Source organism: Myripristis murdjan, chromosome 8 (genome assembly GCF_902150065.1).
Source record: "Myripristis murdjan chromosome 8, fMyrMur1.1, whole genome shotgun sequence".
NCBI lineage: Eukaryota > Metazoa > Chordata > Actinopteri > Holocentriformes > Holocentridae > Myripristis > Myripristis murdjan.
The window spans coordinates 8122828-8143835 of NC_043987.1; the positions used below are offsets into that span (position 1 = coordinate 8122828).

Sequence of the window (21008 nt, forward strand, 5' to 3'; positions counted from 1 at the left end):
CCATTCTGTGGTATTAGCAGATGAGCGACGCCGCAGCGTTCAGCTGTTTGGGGCTCGATGGCTGGATTAGCTGTGATCACACCTAATGCCGACAGGCTTAACACGCGAAATCTGCTACAGGCACAAAAACTGCGGATTGGGCCTTTAATGATGCTGAGTTTAAATGATTTGATTAGTGACACAAAGCACACAATAGTGGTGATTTTTATAGTTTGCCACAGGGAGAAGGGATAAAAGTATGCATCAGGGCTTATGAAAACATACATTTTTAATTGTTAATGTTACTGTTACTTATCAGTGACAATGTTTATATTGTATAGGTCCATGTGTTTGTCCATATGTTTTTGAAAATATATACGTACACATGAGAGTTGTACATTTTAAATGCACGTACAAATACAGGCTGAGGTCAGTGTCTTCACTATGAGTATGTGCAAAGACACAAACTCACTTTGGCTTTATCATCTTACTGTACTGTTTTCACTGTTCACATGTAAAAGGAGGATTGTGTTTCCAGGGGTCAAAAATGCCTTTTGGTGTGGAAAGGAGGCCAAAACAGAGAGATAAAGCTGTATTTTCTAAATAAGAAAGAAAGAAAAAATCAATATGTGAATGTGGTTTTAGTATTTTTTTTTCCCTTATGCTTTGATTTGGTGGAAACGTACACATTATGTCAGAAACAGAATTTGTACCAGGGACAAAAAAAAAAAAAAAAAAAACATTTCACATCTAAAGTTATTATAGGCTGGGATCTGTAGTTCTACTGAAAGGTCATCCTGTTCGGGGGACAGCTGACATTTGCACTCTGACTGAAAGGTTGTCCTAAAGATGATAATTGCAGTCCCAATGAAAAACTATCCCGCAGGAGAGAAGATTGTGACTCGTAATCCTACTGAACAGTCGCCCCGCGGGGGCAAAAAATGAGATTCATAGTCCAGCTAAATGGTCATTTTGCAGTGGCGAAGATGAGATTTGAAAATCCTAATGGAAGGTTGTCCTGTAGGAGTAGAAATGAGATTCATAGTCCTACTGAACAGACATCCTGGAGGGGAATAGATGGGGTTTGTAATGGTAAAAAAAAAAAAAAATCTGCGCTGCTACATTTTATTCACCCCAATATAAGTAAAAAAGATCAATAATGGCTGAATCTATCTCTAAGCCCTCGGAGGTACAGTTATGTCTGGCTGGTGTCTATAAACACACACACACACAAATGCATGCTCACAGACGTGCGCCAGTGCAGCACCCACATCCACACACACGGTGAGGTTAACACACACACTCGCCTGGTTGCCCACATGTTTAGACACACAGCCAGCATGTGCAGGGAGCCAGCGCTGGGTTAAGCTAATTACACAGCTAAACTATCGGCTGTGAGCCTCCGTTAGAGGGCTGGATCTGACATTCAGCAAATGCCAGCCAGTCACTGCACTATTAGCAGGGCCGCCTGTGTGTGTGTGTGTGTGTGTGTCTATCCGCGTGTGTTGAGTGCACACAGACAGAGTGAGAGAGCAACGGCTAGTGACGGCATCAGTTACATTGAAAATGTCAATTTGAGTCTGGGTGCTTTTATGTTCCACTTCTCGGTTTGTGTGTTTGTTTGTGTGTTTGTTTGTTCGTGTGTGTGTGTGTGGGGAGACAGAAGGAGAGAGAGAGGCGCTTTAAGTGTTTGTGTCTGTCTAAAGTTTGTTTGGTTTGTCCATGTGGCTCCCAGGTCCTGTCATCAGTGAAGCGTGCTGTATTGAGCGGCAGCCACTCCCCGCTGTGCCCTCTGTTTGTTCGGTTACGCTCGGATTGCAGTCCTATTGGAGATGATTTAACACTCTCAAACTGATCAGCAAACAGCACACTGAAAAAGAAGAATCTCTTCTGCCTTCTGTCTTTTTCTCTGCTTAAAAAAAAAAAAAAAAAAAAAAAAAAACTCTCACGCCACCTGCTCCGAACGTTATCACACAATTGAATAGATCAATCATAATCCCCCCCACAGCTACGGGTTAGTATGTCCCTACTGCACCTTCAGGTCGGTCAGAAGGCTGTTATCATCTACTCCTATTGTCAGACATTATCTTGAGTCACTTTCATTAGCAGCCATTAGCTTAGCTTTTGTTAGCTACTTGGTTAAGTTTCAGAGAAGGTAATGGTTAAGTTTTGGAAACGTCACATAACATTCACTAACATCGCCAACAAACATTGGGTAGCTTTTTTTGGGACCCAATTTTGGGTCCCAAAACAAGTATACATTTATTCAATAATGTAATTTAATATTTTTTATACAGAAGTGACGGTGTTGACAATTTATGGTTGTGACAGTAGCAGTGTCCAAAAATATGAAGAGATTTAAGAGAAAATAGCAAACTTCCAGAAGCCTGAGCGGTCTTGAAGCATGCAGTAGAGCTGAAGGTTTGAAAAGAGGTCCTCAGGAATGTAGTTGACCTTGTAGTTTTTTTATTATTATTTTTTAAATAAATATGACGGTGGTGATGAATATGTGGGACACATTTTGAGCAACCACAAAATAATAGTAAATATTCTTCAAAACTCATCATTTGTAGTTTTTAATACATATTATGATGTACTCTTTCATGTGGTAAAGATATTATTCAATGAAATTATTACTTTTTGTTGTTTTAATCAGGTTGAAATGATTATCTCCTATCCGAGGACAACTGGTTTTGTAGGCAATGAGCCAACATAAATTAATTTAATACAAATTAAATTAATACAAATTAAAAATAAACCTATAAAAGAACCTTACAAATGTGCAAAGGACCCCCTGATTATGCCCTTGATTCTTTTTATTCATTAAAATGTTGTACATTTCCAGCAGAAATAGCATTTTTCTTAGTGGGACTTAGTGTGACGTGATTTATCCAAATTCTCAAGAATCAGTGAAATACCGCGGCTTGGCCACGCCCTTCTGAGTTCCATTTCCAGAGAGATCTTTCGTGTGACCGAGACAGTGTCCAGTTTCCATTTTGTTGCCTCAGTATATCCTCTTTAACCTTAACCAAATGGCTTTTGCTGCATAAACCTAACCACCCGACACTGACACATGATAAAATTGACTCTCAGCATCTCATTGTGACGCTGGAGGGTGCCTTTGGCTTTTGTATCAGACAGGGAAGGGGTGTGACCAAGCTACAGTATTTGATGACCTGTTAATGAGAATGTGTTGGGATAGATGATTGTAAAGGAAGGCAGTGACACACGCGTAGCCATGATGCAAAAATTAATGTATTAAATCAACAACAATGTTTCAACATTGCTGCCTTCTTCATTGGAAGAAGAGAGCAGATACCAATACCCTGAAGAAGACAGCAATGTTGAAACGTTGGTGTTCAATAAACTTATCTTTGCATCATATCTACGAGTGTGCAACTGTCTTCCTTCACAGTTGGTCAGCACCTCTACAACACTGGTTCATTCCTACATTCCTATCCTGTAAGACCTGGAATAGATGCTAACAGCCTTCTGGCCTACTAGACGCTGCAGTGAGGTTATGAGGTTAAAATTATGACTGATAATGTCCGTTCAATTGTGTGATAACGGTCAAATCAGGTACCCACACTCTATCATCGTCCTCTCCTTCTCAATCTTTGTCTTTCCCGTCTCTTGTCCCCTCCTATTGCAGCAAACTGGATGCCTTCATCTATGATGCTGCGGTGCTGAACTACATGGCCGGCAGAGACGAGGGATGTAAGCTGGTGACCATCGGCAGCGGGTAAACAAAGCTATCATCAATTTTGACATACTTTGTCTTTGCTATAGGGTGTGATCACTGATCACACCTACGGTTTGTTTTCTGAGGCCAGAATCATAGAGGAATAGTTTACTTTGTTGAATTTTTACATTTGGTTGGTTGGTTGTTCAGATTCACAAGCAATTATTTCATTTAGCGGCCACAGTTTTGGGAACCTGTTGTCTCACCAGGGTAGAAATGTTAGTAGCAACAAGAGGGCCAAAACAAAACAGATCCCAGACCCTGTTAAGTGAAACATATGGGCATAACTTTAATCTTTGCCATAATTTCCCTTCTGTGTCGTCCGTACCAGCTGGGAACACATGAAGAAGTGGCTAAATATGAGGATCAGCTGACATTTGTTTTGTTACATAAGGCTTTCCACGCATGTCATCAGATGTCAGCTCGGGAAAGTTCAAGTTTATCATCTGATTAGTCATTCACATTTAACTCGATGTTATCATTATCATTTCAAGACAACCATGGTTATTTTCAAAACAACAGTGAGCGCAGTCACTTGGTGCCAGTCCAGTTTGGCGTCTCCTGTCGAAACCAACCAAACTAAATGAGTAAACAGAGCAGAGATTGAATTAAGTGCTTCAAACATGCCTGGTGTGAGCATCTCTCACGACTGGCTCCTCACCAGCTCTCAACATGTCGCCACGTGAAACAGTTTGTTTGAGTTGGCCCTCCCGAAAGGAATTGTATGAAAAATAGAATCTGTTTTTTTTTTCTTTTTTTCTGAAAGATCACAAGGAGCGAGAAATATTGTGGCAGCTGTGAGTTTGCTCCTAACAGTTTGTTGTTTCAGTTCTTCACTGCAGCAAAAAAGAGTAGAGTGCAGTAACAACTCCATCACTAATGCTGGATAGAAGGGAGATTTTTTCTTATAATGGCTGCCACTGCACAAAGAAAAGAAACACTGTTTTCAGCCAAGGACTTTGGATCACTTGTTCACATTCCCAAACATTTCTACAACTTGGTTTGGTAGTATTGGCTGCACATTAGTGACTTCAGCGGTGTTTGGGTTTTTGCTTTTTGCACCTATGTGTGTCTGACATTTAAGCATATTACAGTTCCTAACAGGCACACCACCTGCTGAAATAAAGCTTACAATAACAATACATGCCTACATATGCACGCTGTGTGCGTGCGTGCTTGTGTTGTGTATGTGTCCAGGTACATCTTCGCTACCACCGGCTACGGCATTGCGCTCCAGAAAGGCTCCTACTGGAAACGACAGGTGGACCTCGCCATCCTGGCCATCATCGGAGACGGTGAGAAACACCCACACACACACACACAAACACACACACACACACACAGTGTTCTCATACAGCAGTCCAAATGAAGGAAACGGCTCATGCGCTTTCTTCCCAGCATTGTAATTTACCCCCTTCTGCACACACAGACACACACACACACAAAACACACACGCACACAGCCATGTCTGTCCTGCCTTGTCTGCTGACAGCACAAAGGGAAAGCAGTGAAGTATAAATAGTCCTTTGATGTTATTCTGGACACAAAAGGCTGCTCTAAACACAGGGCAGAGTGTGTAAGTTATTCTAATATATTCCTCTCTGCAGCCCCAGATCTCTGTATGTTTTTGTGTGTGTATGTGTGTGTGTCTGTGTGTGTGTGCGTGGGTGTATGCAAGCACGCATTTCTCTATCTGAGTCACAGCGTTCCCTTATTACAGTAGCCTCTGAAGTTCTTACATAAACAATTTCTCCGTACAAAACAGAGAGCGAGGGGGAGAGAGAGAGAGAGATGGAAAGAGAGCTGTAGCTTTTAGTGACTGAGTCATTTACATTTTACATCGAAAGCATTTTGCTGATGCCCGAATTCAGAGCCACTCACATTAAGTGCATTGAAGTTGATTAAATGAGTACTGGTGTCACAATAATCCCCCCTCATTCAGTCTTATCGGGGCCATAGAGCATGTAGGCCAGTCATACTTGTACTAATTTTTCATGGCTGGATCATTTTGACAACAATCATAATCAGCGCTCTTTGTGTCACTCCATGTCATGGTACTTTTCTCATCAAATCTTACAGTTTTGAAGTCGAGACAACTTCAGGTGGGAGAAAAAAAAACAACCATTGGGAGGAAAGGTGTTGGAAGGAGGATGGAGGGAGGTCAGAAGAGGGATGGAGAAAGAGAAAGAGAGTTTGGCTGGCAGGAAAGAGAGAGAGAGGAGACAGAGACGGTAGGAGAAAGTGATGAGAGAGACAGAAGAAGACAGAGACAGAGTGTGTGTGACGAAGACAGAGGGAACAGAGGGGGGAGGAGACAGGGATGAGAGAAAGACAGGGAAAGAGTGCATGTCGGGGGGAGAAAGAGAGAGAGAGAGAGAGACGGGGACTGAGAGGAGGGCAGGTCCTTGATAGATGACAGTGACTCGGTGTCTTGGCAGATGCTACTTGATCAGACAGACACGGTGTGGGTGGAGAGCATATGGCTTTCACAGACAGAAAGAAGAGAGAGAGGATGGGTTGGGGGGTAGTGGAGGAAAGTGAAGAACAGACAGACAGACATTCTGACAAAACAGACTGACTGACTGGAAACAACATGGCTGAGCCAACTGCTTGCAGGGCCCCACATTTCTTTCTTTCTTTCTTTCTTTCTTTCTTTCTTTCTTCCTCCTTTTTGCAGAGACATTCACATTCTGAGTGTTGAAGTAATACTCCATGACATTTTTATATAAACAGATGTAAATACTACACAATTTGGTGGTGTGTAGCCATTTTGAGGTAGCACGTATTTAGTCTTGAGAAATACTGGCTTCTAACAGTTTTCCTACTGTGTTTCATCTGGGAAACTTGTTGATTTATGCAAGTTATGCAAGTGACCTCAGAGTCATTATTAATATGAATTAATGTCACTGTCACTATAAATCTTCCCACACTCCTCAGGAGCTTCAACATCCCCATATGCCTAAATGTAGCACTGATGTGATCGTGTAGATAAAAGAGCAAAACTCACCAGATTAGTTTAGTCTCTCGCAGACAAGGCTAGAATTGTTTCCTGCACTGTTTGTGGCACAGAGACAGTATTTCAAAAGGCTTTGTTACCACGCAACCACAGCTTAGACCCTTCAGTGGTTTTGCAGGTGTCAGATGGTTCAGACTATAACATTTTTGACAAACGCTGCAAGTGTGGATGACACTTGTAGAAACTTGTGTCCCTGCGTTTCAATTGACTGGTCACCAGACTATTCCTTGAAGCCCGCTGACTGTTGAAAAGAGGACAAAATTTGAATTTCACCACCGCTTCTTCTCGGGGACAGAGCAATAGTGCGAATAGTTGCAGATCCCCGAGCTTTTCCATTGGATGCACTCTAATTCTAAGGTAGAGAAAGATGCCTGTCAATATTTTATCTTCTCTTCGAATTCTCTTCTGCAGCCAGTTTTGAATGTGGCACGCATAAAAAAGTTGTAACATGCCTACAACTGTTATTTCCTAATCTGTCATGAGATGAGCACTCCTCAGTTGTCCTGAAGGGTTAATGATGTCTGAGTGTGTGTCTGCGCCCTCAAGACATCCTGCTGAACACCACCATGATATTTGTCTTTTCCCACCAGCAGCCTTAGTTACCCAGCCCTGAATGACACAGATTGGATTAGCCACACGCCAAATGTCACAGAGCAAGAGAGAAGGGGAGGGGAAATAGAGGGAAGGGAATTGAGGAGGAATGAGAAAAGATAGGGTTTTCCTTTGTTGCTGTGTCTCTTTCTTCCATTAAGAGCAAAAGAAACAATCTCTTTGCCCTATCAGGTAAACTGGAGGGACTGGATAAACTGCAAGCCCGGTCACTGATAGATATCTGCTACAAAGAAGAGAAACGTGTTAGGGTTCAATTGATAGAGGTTTCTGAAGACCCACACAAATGCTGATATTTTTAGACTCAAGTTGGTAACAGCTGATATTGGCATCTTTGAAAGCAGATATTCAATCGTTTTAGAGAGGTTAGCAACTCCTTGTGCCAGTTTTTTGTCAGTTAAGTCTAAATGGCCTCACCTAAAGGCCCCCTCTAGTGATATCATGGCTTCAGGTGTTTTCGCAACTCTTGCTGAAAGAGTTCATCACAGAAAGTGATGTATGACTATTCCACCAGTCACAGTGAGGCTCACATGTGCAGCAGGCTAATCAGAGCCTGGATTGGTTGTGCCAGGTGTAGGTAATCAGTTACACTGCCGTTTTACCAGGTGAACCAATGATCTACTTGCACAGCCTGTTTGAAATCACTGCAAAGGGCGTAGTTGCACCAGTTGCACTGGGGAACTGGGATTGGTGGAGAAAATCATGCATCACTGAACTGTTCAAGGAAGAGTTTTGAAAAGTACTGAGTTACATTTAAACTGACCTTGGTAAATTTGGCATAGTGCACCTTTAACACACTCCAACACAAGGGAGCTCTGTGGAACCGAAGTTGTATTTCAGTTGCACCATGTAAAATCAGCGGCACTCTACCCCTAAAGTATGTTAAATTCACGCACACCCAAACCTCCCTTATTTTTTTTTTGCCTCTCAGGTGAAATGGAGGAGCTAGAAGCTCAGTGGCTGACAGGAATCTGCCACAACGAGAAGAACGAGGTGATGTCCAGCCAGCTGGATGTCGACAACATGGCAGGCGTGTTCTACATGTTGGCCACAGCCATGGGCCTCTCCCTCATCACCTTCGTCTCCGAGCATCTATTCTACTGGAGGCTCAGGTACTGCTTCACTGGCGTCTGCACCGGCCAGCCTGGTCTGCTGTTCTCCATCAGCAGGGTAAGAGTCATCTTTATACATGCAGTATACAGTATGCATGTGCATGCATGTTTTTTGTTTCCTGGTTATTGGTGTTCAAGGCTATAGGGTGTTATGAAGTGCTGGATTTGCACTATTTTTGATCAGAAGGGTAAAAGGACAGTATTGGCATGCAAACGTGTGTATGCAGAGGGAGAGAGGGAAAGAGAAAGACTAACACATAGATACTGCTAAACTAAACAAAAAGTGTAGGATTGGACAGATTTAGGTTGTTAGGAGGGAAAGGAAGAGCAAGAAAAAAAGTGCGGAGGGAGGGTTGCAGAAAGGAGGATGAGAGGGAAATGGTTGCAGAGAGAGGAGGCAGAGGGGAGGGGGGATCACGAGGCAGCCCTAAATATTGACAAAAATAGATCTTAATTTGCAGTGTTTTTGGGTGAAATCACAGCACCCACCCTAAACCAATCTATTCTCTCTCATTTTGTTAAAAGGTCAGCATTCCTCCCTGGTTGTGTGTGAGAACAGGAGACATGGATGTGCATTTCAAAAAGCACTGCAGTGTTTTTGCACTACTTTTGAGTTCACAAACGGGTAGCGTGGGGTGCAGATAGAGATAGAGTGTGGCTCGTAAGAAAGGTTTGCCATTTTAAACACGAGAGACTTGGGGCTCAAGACATCCTCAATGGCAAGCTCAACACAGCATATGTTAGGATAATTTGTTGATCATGACAAATGCTTTGTATGATTGTACTTGAAACAATGCAGAAAGAAAAGGCTCAGTGAGGAAAACATTTTCTTTTGTTTCTCACAGATTTGAAGAATTTTAAATATCATAGTATTGCATGTAAAGAAATTGCATTGGTAGTAATGCTTGTGTCTGTGTTATTCCATATATATAAAAATGTGAGTTTTGAGTGTTTTTTGTGACTTCTGTCACCATCACAGTTTAAACCACCGCCTCATAATGGAGTCTGGCATTTCTCCTGTTTTTTCCTGTTTACTGTAATGTTGGCAGGGCTGTAATGAGCCTTGTTTCCTTGCATTGCATCATATTTCCATGACATTTCCCCTTTACAAACTGTCCACTGGACATGTTGTGGGTGATGGACAGGAGCTGGTCTTGGTAATGGAGCTGGAGAATGGGTTGAACTGGGTTGGATTTTTCCTGGGCAAAGCACTTTCTTTCACTTTCTTCTCCATTTTGAATATGTTTTTTTGGTCGTGTCTTCAGGAATTTATACATACGTTTTTCCTCATTGACCTTGTGTTGTTTCTTTAAAGTTATACAATTGAATAGTTTATGAAGGTTGTTTAGAAGACATATCTGAAACAAAACATAACTTTCCATTTTCGGGGATGCGTATAATTGTATTCATTTGTATGCTGAAACATGAAGGCAGTAAAAAATCAATTTTTTGATGAAAATGAAAGCTTAATTTCCATCTGACTTAAATTTGTATTTATATTCTAATTAATGAAGATGATGCTGGTTCAATTTGTGATTTGCTGAGTCACTGCTATTTCAATACATTTCAATAAAACATGATTAGTACAGAGTACAGTTCTGCTTGGCAAGAGCAGTTTGAGATAAGTAATCATTATTGTTTTTGTCTCTCTATTTTTCTCTCCATTCCTCTATATTCGATTTCTTCTCTCTCAATCCATTTTATTTTTTCCCGTCCTCTTGCACTTTTCCTTCCTCCATCTTCTCTTCACTCCTTTTCTTCTCCTTTTACCCATTCTCATTTCTGTTCTCTTTGCATTTTTTCCATCTCCTTTCACCTTCTTTCTTCCTTTCCTTGTTTTATCTGCTTTTCTCTCAAACTCTCCACCTTTCCACCCATTCATCCATCTGTCTCTATGCAGGGAATCTGGAGTTGCATTCATGGTGTCCACATTGACATGAAGAAAAAGACAGATCTGGATTTTAGCCCCCAGGCCAACATGCTCAAGCTCATCAAGTCAGCCAAGCAGATGACTAACATGTCTAACCTGGGTGGCTCCCGCATGAACTCGCCCAAACGTGAGTTCATGCACTCAGCTGGCCCTATGATCATGGACATGATGGCAGAGAAGGGCAATTTCATCTATGCTGACAACCGAAGCTACGCACCCAAAGATATGATCTATGGGGATACTGGGGACCTGCAGTCATATCTGGCCAACCGCCACAAAGACCACCTCAATAATTACATCTTCCAGGGAGGCCAGCATCCTTTGACCCTCAATGATGCCAACCCCAACACTGTGGAGGTGGCAGTGAGTGCTGACGCAGCCCAGACCAATGCCAAGCCACCTCGGACACTGTGGAAGAAGTCCGTGGACACGCTCCGCTCGGGGCCGCCTGGGGCTCCACCAATGCCTGACATGCTGATGCCAGATCTGCGGATGTCAATGAAGACGCAGCGCTACCTCCCTGAGGACACGGCTCATTCTGACATCTCCGACTGCTCCAGCAGGGCAGCCTCCTACAAGGACCCAGAAAACAACAAGCACCTGAAGCCCAAGGACAACTTAAAAAAAAGATCGGTGACGTCAAAATACCCTAGGGATTGCAGTGAGGTAGAGCTGTCCTACTTAAAGACTAAGCAGGTCAGCGGCGGAGCTAACCAAGCTGGGAGAGGAGGAGGAGGGGGGGAGAAAATCTACACCATCGACTCTGACCGGGAGCTGAGCCTGCACTCAGACCCCATTCACTACCGTGAAAGCCGGGGTCTGGCTGCAGACGATTTGGATTACCCTGAAATTTACTCCGACCACAATGACAACTACAGGAAGTGTGATCAGCCCATCATTCACCTGAACTCATCCCCTCTGCATCACACAGACTCAGATCTCCTGCCAGACCCAACTTATCCGAAACATTATAGCCTGAAAGAGAAAAACCTTTCTTTGTCACCGCATGAGTCCAACGATCGCTACAAACAAACACATTGCCGTTCCTGCCTGTCCAAAATGACCTCCAGTTACCCAGCAGGAGGGTCATACCCTTCCACCGCATCTGCCTCAGCTTCTGTCACACGGTCGCCATACAACCGGTGTGAAGCATGCCTCCATACAGCCAACCTCTATGACATTAGTGAGGACCAGCTCCTTGCAGACACCTTAGTCAACCCCAGCATGCACCACCAACAGCAGCAGCAGCAGCAACCGGACGAGATGTTTGGGCTTTACTGGCCGCAGACGGACGGGCCACATGTCCAGAAGAGGAACCGCTTAAGGCTGAGTCGTCAGCATTCTTTTGACAACATTATGCTGGAGAAGCCCAAGGACATAGACCTGGGCCGACCAGCACGCAGCGTCAGCCTCAAGGAGAAGGACCGCTTCCTGGACTCAGCATCCGACTCACCCTATGCCAACCTGTTCGGCATGCGTCCCTACTCTGGCAGACTGTTTGGCACTGGGTCGAAATCAATGCTGTTCAATCACACCCTTGAGGAGAGCAAGAGGAGCAAGTCCCTGTACCCAGACCATGGCTCGGAAAACCCTTTCCTCAGCCATTCGCTGAGGGATGACACCAGCAGCAGACTGGTCCATGGACGCAGCTCCTCTGATATTTACAAACAGCTGGCAGTGGCCTCGCCTGCAGCAGCCCCCATCAAAACACGCAACGATGCGAACAATCTCCGCTCCTCTGTTAAATCTACCACTTCATACTGCTCACGGGACGGGCGGATAGCCAATGACATGTACACTACAGAGCATGTGATGCCTTACTCAGCCAATAAGACTAGCGCATACCCGGCCCCACGAGGCGTCCTAAACTCAGCCCAGTTCAGCAATAGACGGGTGTATAAAAAAATCCCCAGTCTGGAGTCAGACGTTTAGTCGATAAAAGAAATGATGTGTTTTTCTCCTTCTACTTACTCCTCTCTGGGTTTGTATTATAGTTTATCAACTATCTTATCCACTTAGGGATGCCATAGCCACACTACTTTTTTCTTCTTCTTCTTCTCTTCGACATCGTAATCCAAAAGAACTCGTACCCTCTTGGGTATGACCAGTACTACTACTACTCTCTTTGCAGATGATATCACCATTTCTGTCCATTCTCTCTCATGTATCAATGAGTTGGCTGCATGGCTGGCACTCTGCCATAAGGTTTCCTGATGTAAAGGGGAGGGAAATTAACCCTCCAAGCATGACAGGGGCAGGAAATGACACAGTCCCATTACTGGGAGAGAGAAGGCTTAAGTAACATATAATGGAGGACTGCTGCCAGGGTTATCGAGAAAGACGCAGTTGATTTGAAAGAGAGATTTGGGAAGAGTGATGAGGACAATGGGAGAAATTATCACAGGTAAAGTGAGAGAGAGAGAGAGGGAGAGAGAGAGGGAGAGAGAGAGAGAGAGAGAGAGAGAGAGAGAGTAATAACAACCTCTCTTTTTCATCACCTTCTCCTCCTCCCCCTCTCCCTTTCCATCCCCTCTGCTGAGCTTGGGGCTCACTTGTTGAGGAGGAGAGGGCTGACAGGGAGACCAGATGGGCGCGTTTGATGTCGTGGCCAGACACGCAGGCGTCCCAGGAGGGCAGGGGCGTCACAGTGAGCTAGTCCAACAGTCTGCTGCTTGTTACTCTGACAAATATGGCCACCAAGACACCTGGCAGTGGAGGAGGAGAGAGAGGGAAGAGGGTGAAAGGACAGGAGAGGTAAAATGCCACAGAGGCGATCCAGTACGTGCAGAAGTTGCTAGGCTGCTAAGGATTGGTGTGCTTGGTCAGAATCTGGTTTTGTATGATGAGCCCAGGCTACGTGATCGGTAAGGAGATGCTGAGAGTATTGTAGGTGCTATACAATGAACAATGTTTACAGACTGACAGACAGACAGACTGACAAATCGACTGATAGAAAAAGACAGACAAACAGGGAAACCTGAGGCAATTGATGGGCATTTCATTTGTGGCTCTGCACATATAAAAATAATAGCAAAATATTGCTTTTTATTCTATTAAACTATAAGATTTATTCGGGATTCTGGCATTCGGATCCCCCTATTTAGAATTTTAGTGTTTGCTTATTTGGTAGCACAATAACCATTAGTTTTAAAACCTCTCCCACCTTTGCTTTTGAAAAAGCATAGCTTTCTGAAAAATACCGTCAAGAGTAGTAGATTATTTTGCATGTGTTGATTTTTTGGTGTCGGAGAAGAGAACATACACACATATACACACTCAGACACACACATTTTACATGTCAATGAAAAGGGACTATGTCTTGCCAGCTATGGTGGATGGATACGTACAATCGAAACCTTAACCCTTGACCTGTGTGCTTAGTAAATCAGTGTCATGCTCTGGCTCCTGCTGCGAAAGAGCGAGAGAATGGTAGAAGGGAAGAGAGCAAAGAGAAGATACACAAGGGAGCAAAAGGACGAAATGACACCTACGTCCACCACCCCCTTTGTTTGAGGTGCGGAGGGTGTGGGGGCTGACGTGTTTTTGTCTTTTTTCCTCCCTGACGCTGAAAAACAGGGTACTAGCTATAAAAACGACTGACAATTCCTTCCTTCTTTCCTCCTTCCTTCCTCCCTTCCTCACGCAACATGACACATCGCTAGAGTGTTGGCTAACTAAACTATTACTTTGTTTCCTCGGGTTTTTGTAAAATTGAACTTTGCGGGTTGGTTGTTTAGCACAGCTTTAGCAGTGCTTCTACAGTCTAACTGGTGGATGGGGTTACCGATTATTGATCATTGATTACTGGGACAGCAAAACACAATCCACGATCAACCAGGGCTCTTGAAGAGGATCTAAAGACTCCTAATAATGGATCCCTTGTTTACCTTAATAGTGGGGATGGGATGGGATGGGATGAGGGGTTGAGCCAGGAAGGGGTGGGGCTAAACTCCACTGTCATGTATTCATCAGTCAATCATGTATCCATCTTGGTGTGGAGTAAGTTGTGTGAGTGCATGGCAGACCTTGGGAAAGCTTGAAGTCTTAATGAGAACATTTGGTTCCTAATCTGATTGTTTTTGCATTTGTTTGTATGTTGTTGTTTTTTATTATTATTATTATTATTATTATTATTATGATTATAACACTCAGCTGAAAAGACTTGCACATGCACACAGATGCATCTATACACACACAAATACACACATATACACACACATGCACACACATGAACATTTTCTTGTAGCATTATACTGTACAAAGTGTACAGTTGAACAAAAAAACATGTAACCATCTTGACTTGACTGACTCATTGATTGATTTTGTTTGATTGTTTGTTTGTGTTTTGTTTTTTGTTTTTGTTTTTGATCGACTGATTGGATCCACAAAGCCAAATTGTATCAAATAAAATACCTCAGGATGGTTTTGTGCATTTTGAGGGAGCTTCAACCGTAGCAACTCAACACAACCCAATGCGATGCGGCGCGTATTTTTTGTGTTTTTTGTAAAAAAAAAAAAAAAAAAAAATGTAAAAAAGACAACAAAGAAAGAAAGTAAGAAAAGAAAAAAAGATGAGAAAAAAAGAAAAGCAAAAACACGATTTGTAGCGACCGCAGAGCAGAATGAAACTTTTCTCCTTTTGATGTTTACCAGTCCAAGGTCTTCCAGTGCAGGTCTCTGCTCCAGCTCATGCAACCCAAGTAAAAGACAGAGAGAAGAGGAGAAGGAGGTAAAGGAGGGATGGAGGTCGAGGGCGTAGATCTTTTTTTTTTCGCTTGGCGAGGAGTGTGCCGCTCGCAGCTCCGCTCCTCGCCAAACCAGACGCCCTCACGGAGGACTTTTAAACCTAGGTATCACGGCAAAAAGGAAGCTAGCCTACCGTGGAGTATTCAGGAAGGAATGTCTCTCTATCTTCTCCATGGTTTCACATGGCAGATGGCAGTAGCCACTGTGTTTCGATTGAAGCTCCGTCTTTCTTTGTCTCTTTCGCTCACATGCCAACGACCACGGTCATATCGCCCTTTTGTACTCTTGGAATACTGCAGTGAACCTCTCCTGCTCTCCTGCGCACCCACTCCCTCACCCCCTGCTCCCCTACCAGCTTTCCCCAAGTTGACTGACGAGCAACATTTGTCCTTTTTTTTTTTTTTTTTTTTTTTGCATCTAATCTCCATATTTATTATTGTTATTATCATATTTATCGCCACATGCTGCTTGCGTGAGCTGACAAGTGAGCAATATGCACATGTAGAGAAAATATCAAACGGCACCAGGACCCTTTGCGTTTTATGAACTCATGCTAATTTGTTCTACTCGTTCTACTTTTACAGAACTGTCATGTACACTGATGCTGTTTTTTATGTTCACACAAGCCACCACACGCACACATACACACATACTAACAAACACTCAAACATATACACATGCACACCCAGATACACCCTTGTGACGACAACCCTGCTCTTTTTAATGGCAAAATGTATTTTAATTACATTTACTGATAAATAATGAGGTGATGGCATGCAACCCCAAATGTAACAATTTTAATGTTTTATGTTTTTTTTTTCTTTTTCTTTCTTTTTTTTTTTTTTTGTTTGTTATTTTTGTTATGATGTTATGATCACTAATGCGTTGTAACCAGGTGTGAGTATATACATATTTGAGAGAAAAAAAAAATTATCTATGTTGAACACGATGATGATGCTGCTGCTGTTTTGGGGGAGAAGGCGAGGACTTGACCCATGGGCGACTTCCTCATTGGCTGACGGGCCGCCATCAGGCCACGTCGGACCCAATGGGGTCGCGGGTCAGGGGTCAGGGCTTGGTTCGGTAAGGCGGGACATCCTTGCTCTTCCTCCAGTGGCAGGTGAGAATTACTGTATCACCAGCTCTGCTTCTCTCTTCCCTCTCCTTCACCTGTAGTCAGGACTTCAACTGTAAAGAAGATAAAAGAAAAAAAAGTAACCCTCTACTTTGAGTCTGCTATCCCTCCAAAGATACGAGACCTCTTTCTTTATGGTTTGCTGTAAGAATAGAGCTTTTTTTTCCTCCTTTTTTTCTTTTTTTTAAACTAATACTTCCTCAAAGACTTTTAAGGAACTATTTTGAATATATTTAGAGACGACACCTGTATACATCGCTTGTAAATTCATACTCAAATACATCATCATGGAGAATTATAAATGATAAAGAGTAAAAACGATATTTTTTGTGTGAATTTCACAGGAGCTCTTCTGTACAGTGGCACTGTTTTTTTTCTCTCTGTAGAGCGACTAGAATAAAACTTCACCATTCACAAGGTTTGCTGTCCTGTCAACATTCAACACGTGTGCACCTGCCTCACCTTCCAAGCAGATAACTTCCTCTGGCTCTCACCGTCAGTGGATGTGTTTTCCTCGCTATGCATTCGCCTCATGTGGATGTCACTTTCTATTTCTGTTTTAGGGATTTAGGTGACGCTGTTATCCGGAGAGACTTACACCGACTGCAATATTAGAATAAGCCTAAATGCCTAAATCCTGTGACCCGACAGTGATCATGTATGGGGGGAAATAGTAGGAAAAGTAATGAAATAAGAGCTAAGGAAAAAGATAGGAGGGATTTGGTTTCTCTGCTTACAAGGCTCTAACTTCCTGTCTGTCTCTCCTCTCAAGGGTATAACTTCCTGAAGAAGGCAGTGTGTGGTGTCCAGAGTATTGATGTCCAGCTATTTTATGAGATTTAACTGTAAAAAGTTAAATCATAACTATACAGGATGGTTATGAGCAGACGAGGGGCCATAGATTCATAGCTACTGTATTTGAAATAACAAAAAATGAGGGCTGCATATGTACAATAAGCATGTAATTAATTAGCAGCTCAGGCCTCAAATATTAAATTATGTGCTTATTCCACACATTTGTCATTTTGGTCTTGACAGCTCATTTGGATCATCCCTCTGCAATTTTAATTAACGCAGCTTTAAGCAAAATTCTGACAGTGTTATAACCAAACACACTATTGCATGTCTTATCCATTATAACAAGTCATTGTTGAGTAGCAATCAATCAAGAAGACTTATTTGTGTCACATTATGTACATGCAATTTCAGCCACTTAACAGGTAAAAGGGAAAATGGGAAGTAAAAATTAAACAATTTTGATTAAAAAACAACAACAACAACAACAAGGGTCTAAGTGCATATTAACAGGATGTGGCATTGCTAAAAGTCTTTATCTTTGTTTTGGGGAAAAGATTACTAATGAACATATGCTGGATGTAACTTACATGTTTCCTAAACTTTAACTTTATCAAGTTAATATTCCACTTCAGAGTTGAAATCTAAAGTTAAAATCTCCATGACCATAATCCGTGTTCCCTAACCTGATCGATTAGGTAAAGTAGGACATCTGCACGTATCGTCTTTGCTGACAGCCCTGGCTAGCCAACTGTACTTAAATATAATATCCAAGCCAAAGCAGCTCGGGCGCGCTGATTGACTGCCACTTCAGAAGTAATTTAAACCCTCGTGAGTGTCCGTCAGACCCACAAATCACTTTGTAAAACCTCTCGCTTTATGGCTCGCCCGCCCCACACGACGTGGAGTAACTATAGTGACCGCCACTGGCAGTGCATCAATTTGTTTGGATGCAGCTTTGGTATCAGTCTTGGTGGAGCTCCAGGACGTTTATGTCGATGACAAATGTTTCATCATGAATAACGAGTTTTGATCCTCGATTTTTTTCCAAAAACAAATTTGTTGATGCTAGCTTAGGCGGTTTGCCAAAAAAAAACAACAAAAAAAAAAGACTTGTTTACTGTACATCCAATCAAGAACTTTTTAAATTGTCTGGTGAGCAATCAGCCATTTTTTTTAACATCAAGGGAGGAAAGCTAACAAATTGTGCTACATGCATTTTTTTTCCCAATAAAATACTATGTAAAAGCTTTTTTTTTTGCTATTATTTTTACTCAGCATATGTTTAGTAGGCGTGGTGAGGTTTTTAATCTGTGAATCTCAGCTTGACTAACCTTGAGATTTCATGATGTTCATGTCCTTGATAAACTTTTCCTTCCAAAGCCCATAAAATGTGTCAGGTAATCCACACAAGACAGGTAAGATGATACATTTTCATACTGTCAAAAAGCCAAATAAAAAAAAAAAAAAAACTTAGATATTTAGATCCATTTGTCAGATTGTCACTGAACTTATTTACATCACACCCACACACAATACCACCTTGGACACTTTCACTCAAATTTACTCTTCCTCTTTTTTCAAGTAGCATAGTGTAATAGCTGTACAGAAAAATCAGACTTTTGCAAAAAAAAAAAAAAAAAATTGGTTTATTCTTTCTCCATGTTCATACTGTGTGTCTGAGAGAGGTGCTGTGACATCTCATAGAGAATCCTCAACTAAAACAGGACAGCCGCCTCCCTCCAGTTGTAGGACGGTTAAATAGAGCTGCTGCTCAGGCCCTCAGCAGGCCAGCTGTCTTTCAGCTTCATACAGTAACCACAGCAGCCAGCATGTCTTGTTTACAGCTCCAGCTCCACACTGGTAAGGCCGATACTGCTTTGCTAGCTCAGTGTCATTGTATAAAAACACATTATGATTCAAGCACTGCAGCATTACTGACAATGAGGTAGCCTATGCGACTGCCGTGTCACTGGCTCTGAGAAAACTTTATTAATGTCAAGGTTGATATACAAGAGGAAAAAAAAAAGTCTTGCTTGCACAGTCTGCTTGTCAATAAAATATTCACCAGCAGCTGCTATGAAACACTACCAAGGACTCAAGGGGTCACCAGAGTCAAAAAGTTTCAAACTCTGCTGGCAGTTTGCTTTAACAATAGAAGCTAGGTGGCTTTTGTTAAGAAAAGCTGGAGCTACAGGCTGGACAGCTTCCTGTCAAAGACACCAAACATGTGGAATCTGCCCAGGCTTTTAACTATTAGTTATAGCAATGCTGAACTCACCAGTGCCCGTGCAATGAGACCCTTATCCAGGTAACTCTTTTTCTTCCCAGCATGGTTGTTATATTATATTTGTGCACAGCCAGTTCCCCAGTGGACCCCCCACGGTGATTTGTGGTGCACCTGCAAGGCCACAGTAAGGCACAAGTTCATGTATTGCGGTTGTAAGCACCCATGGAACAGCTCTCGTCCAATCCCGACGCGCGGTTGGAAACAAATGATGTATTGTTACTCACAGTGTAATGGTGCTGTGGTGTAATAGCTGTCATGGCTCCGGTGATGGAGGCCAGGCATTAGCTGTGTTCTGTTTCAGTGGAAATGTGCGATGGAGGGTAAAAAAAAAAAAAAAAAAAAAGTTTGGCTGTGTTTTTGTGTGTTTGTGGAGTTTCGTGAGCCCAGATCCAGCTGGTAAATAGTGACGCCACAGAGGTCTTTGTGTCGTCACTGCTCATTGACTTTGCATGTGTGCGTGTGTTTATCCATCTATCTTAGCAACAGGAGGCTTTTTGGGCTCCAGCGACATTCACCATCTACCATATTTCTCTCTATTCATTTATTTTATTCCACGTCTCCCTCCTTCCATTCACCTTTTCTCTGTCTACCGAACCCCATTCCTTTTTTTTTATTTGTGCTTTTCTCTTATTTTCTTACAAATCCTTTCCCCCACCATCTTTCTCCATCTTAACCTCCACCAAGAGAGTTAGAGTGGGTTATATTTTCGGCAAATATGTTTCTTTGGTTTTTTTTGTCAGCAGGATAGCTCGAAAAGCTATGAATAGATTTGCACAGAGGTTGGTGGAAAGGTTGATCACAGGGTAAGGAAGAACTGATCCACTTTTCACAGTGATGGGCCAAAGTGGGGCGTCACTGTGGGTGCAGTGTACCATCCAAACAGACTGCCACAACACAATGAACAATGGACTCATTTTTTGGGACTGGCATATCGCAACAGCTGAACAGTGTTGGCGGAGAAATTTGCTCTACTGAGCACTTTCTAATTTTTTCATGCAACACTTTCTTACACCAAATCATTTTAAAAGGAGATTAAATTACAAAAGCGAGTTGTAAAAAAGCAAGACCATGTAGAACCAAGCCTTTATTTGATAGGTGACAGAGGAGATGAATGGGAAGACTGTACATCCCAGATTCTTCTATTACTTATTGCACAATTTGCCATGTGCAATTGAAATCCAGGCCCATACAATTAAACTGCATTCCTGTTAATATCAAGTGAACCAGAGGAAAAAACTTTAAACATCATCCCTTGGTAGGCAAATTCCAAAACAAAAGTGCTGTGGGCATGAAAAATATATCACATTTTTCCACCAGCAAGGCTGACAGCAGCACAACTTGGACGCTCCGTGTTCATGAAAAGGTTTGCTGTTACATCTAGGCAAGATTTGGGGTAAAGGAACACTTCATCCATAATGCATCCATTTTTGTATCGAGTGCTCACCATGTGCTGCCTCAAATCCCCAACGATGAAAGCTTTACTCATAAGCCTTCGCGCTAAACTCGTATTCCAAAAAGCCGTCCAGCTGACTCTGATCCAATGGAAAAAAAATGACTGCCTATATTTTACGATTTTACAGCAGCAAAAACACTTTCAAAAGTCCTGTTTTGAAAAAGCTCACACTCATCATGCTGCGTAATCCAAGTCTCCAGT

At 42.5% G+C, this 21008-nt stretch overlaps 1 protein-coding gene across 2 annotated transcripts in view; it reads left to right on the forward strand.

Moving 5' to 3' along the window:
• The window catches only part of grin2aa (glutamate receptor, ionotropic, N-methyl D-aspartate 2A, a), a 174680-nt gene extending 160366 nt beyond the window's left edge, over positions 1 to 14314 (forward strand). For both annotated transcript variants that reach the window (XM_030058483.1, XM_030058484.1), the window contains exons 11-14: positions 3632 to 3721; positions 4919 to 5016; positions 8278 to 8516; positions 10359 to 14314. In XM_030058483.1, the coding sequence (XP_029914343.1) occupies positions 3632 to 3721; positions 4919 to 5016; positions 8278 to 8516; positions 10359 to 12320 (2389 nt within the window). In that variant the 3' untranslated portion in view covers positions 12321 to 14314. The remainder of the gene's footprint in view (positions 1 to 3631; positions 3722 to 4918; positions 5017 to 8277; positions 8517 to 10358) is intronic.
• The last annotated feature ends 6694 nt before the right edge of the window (positions 14315 to 21008 follow it).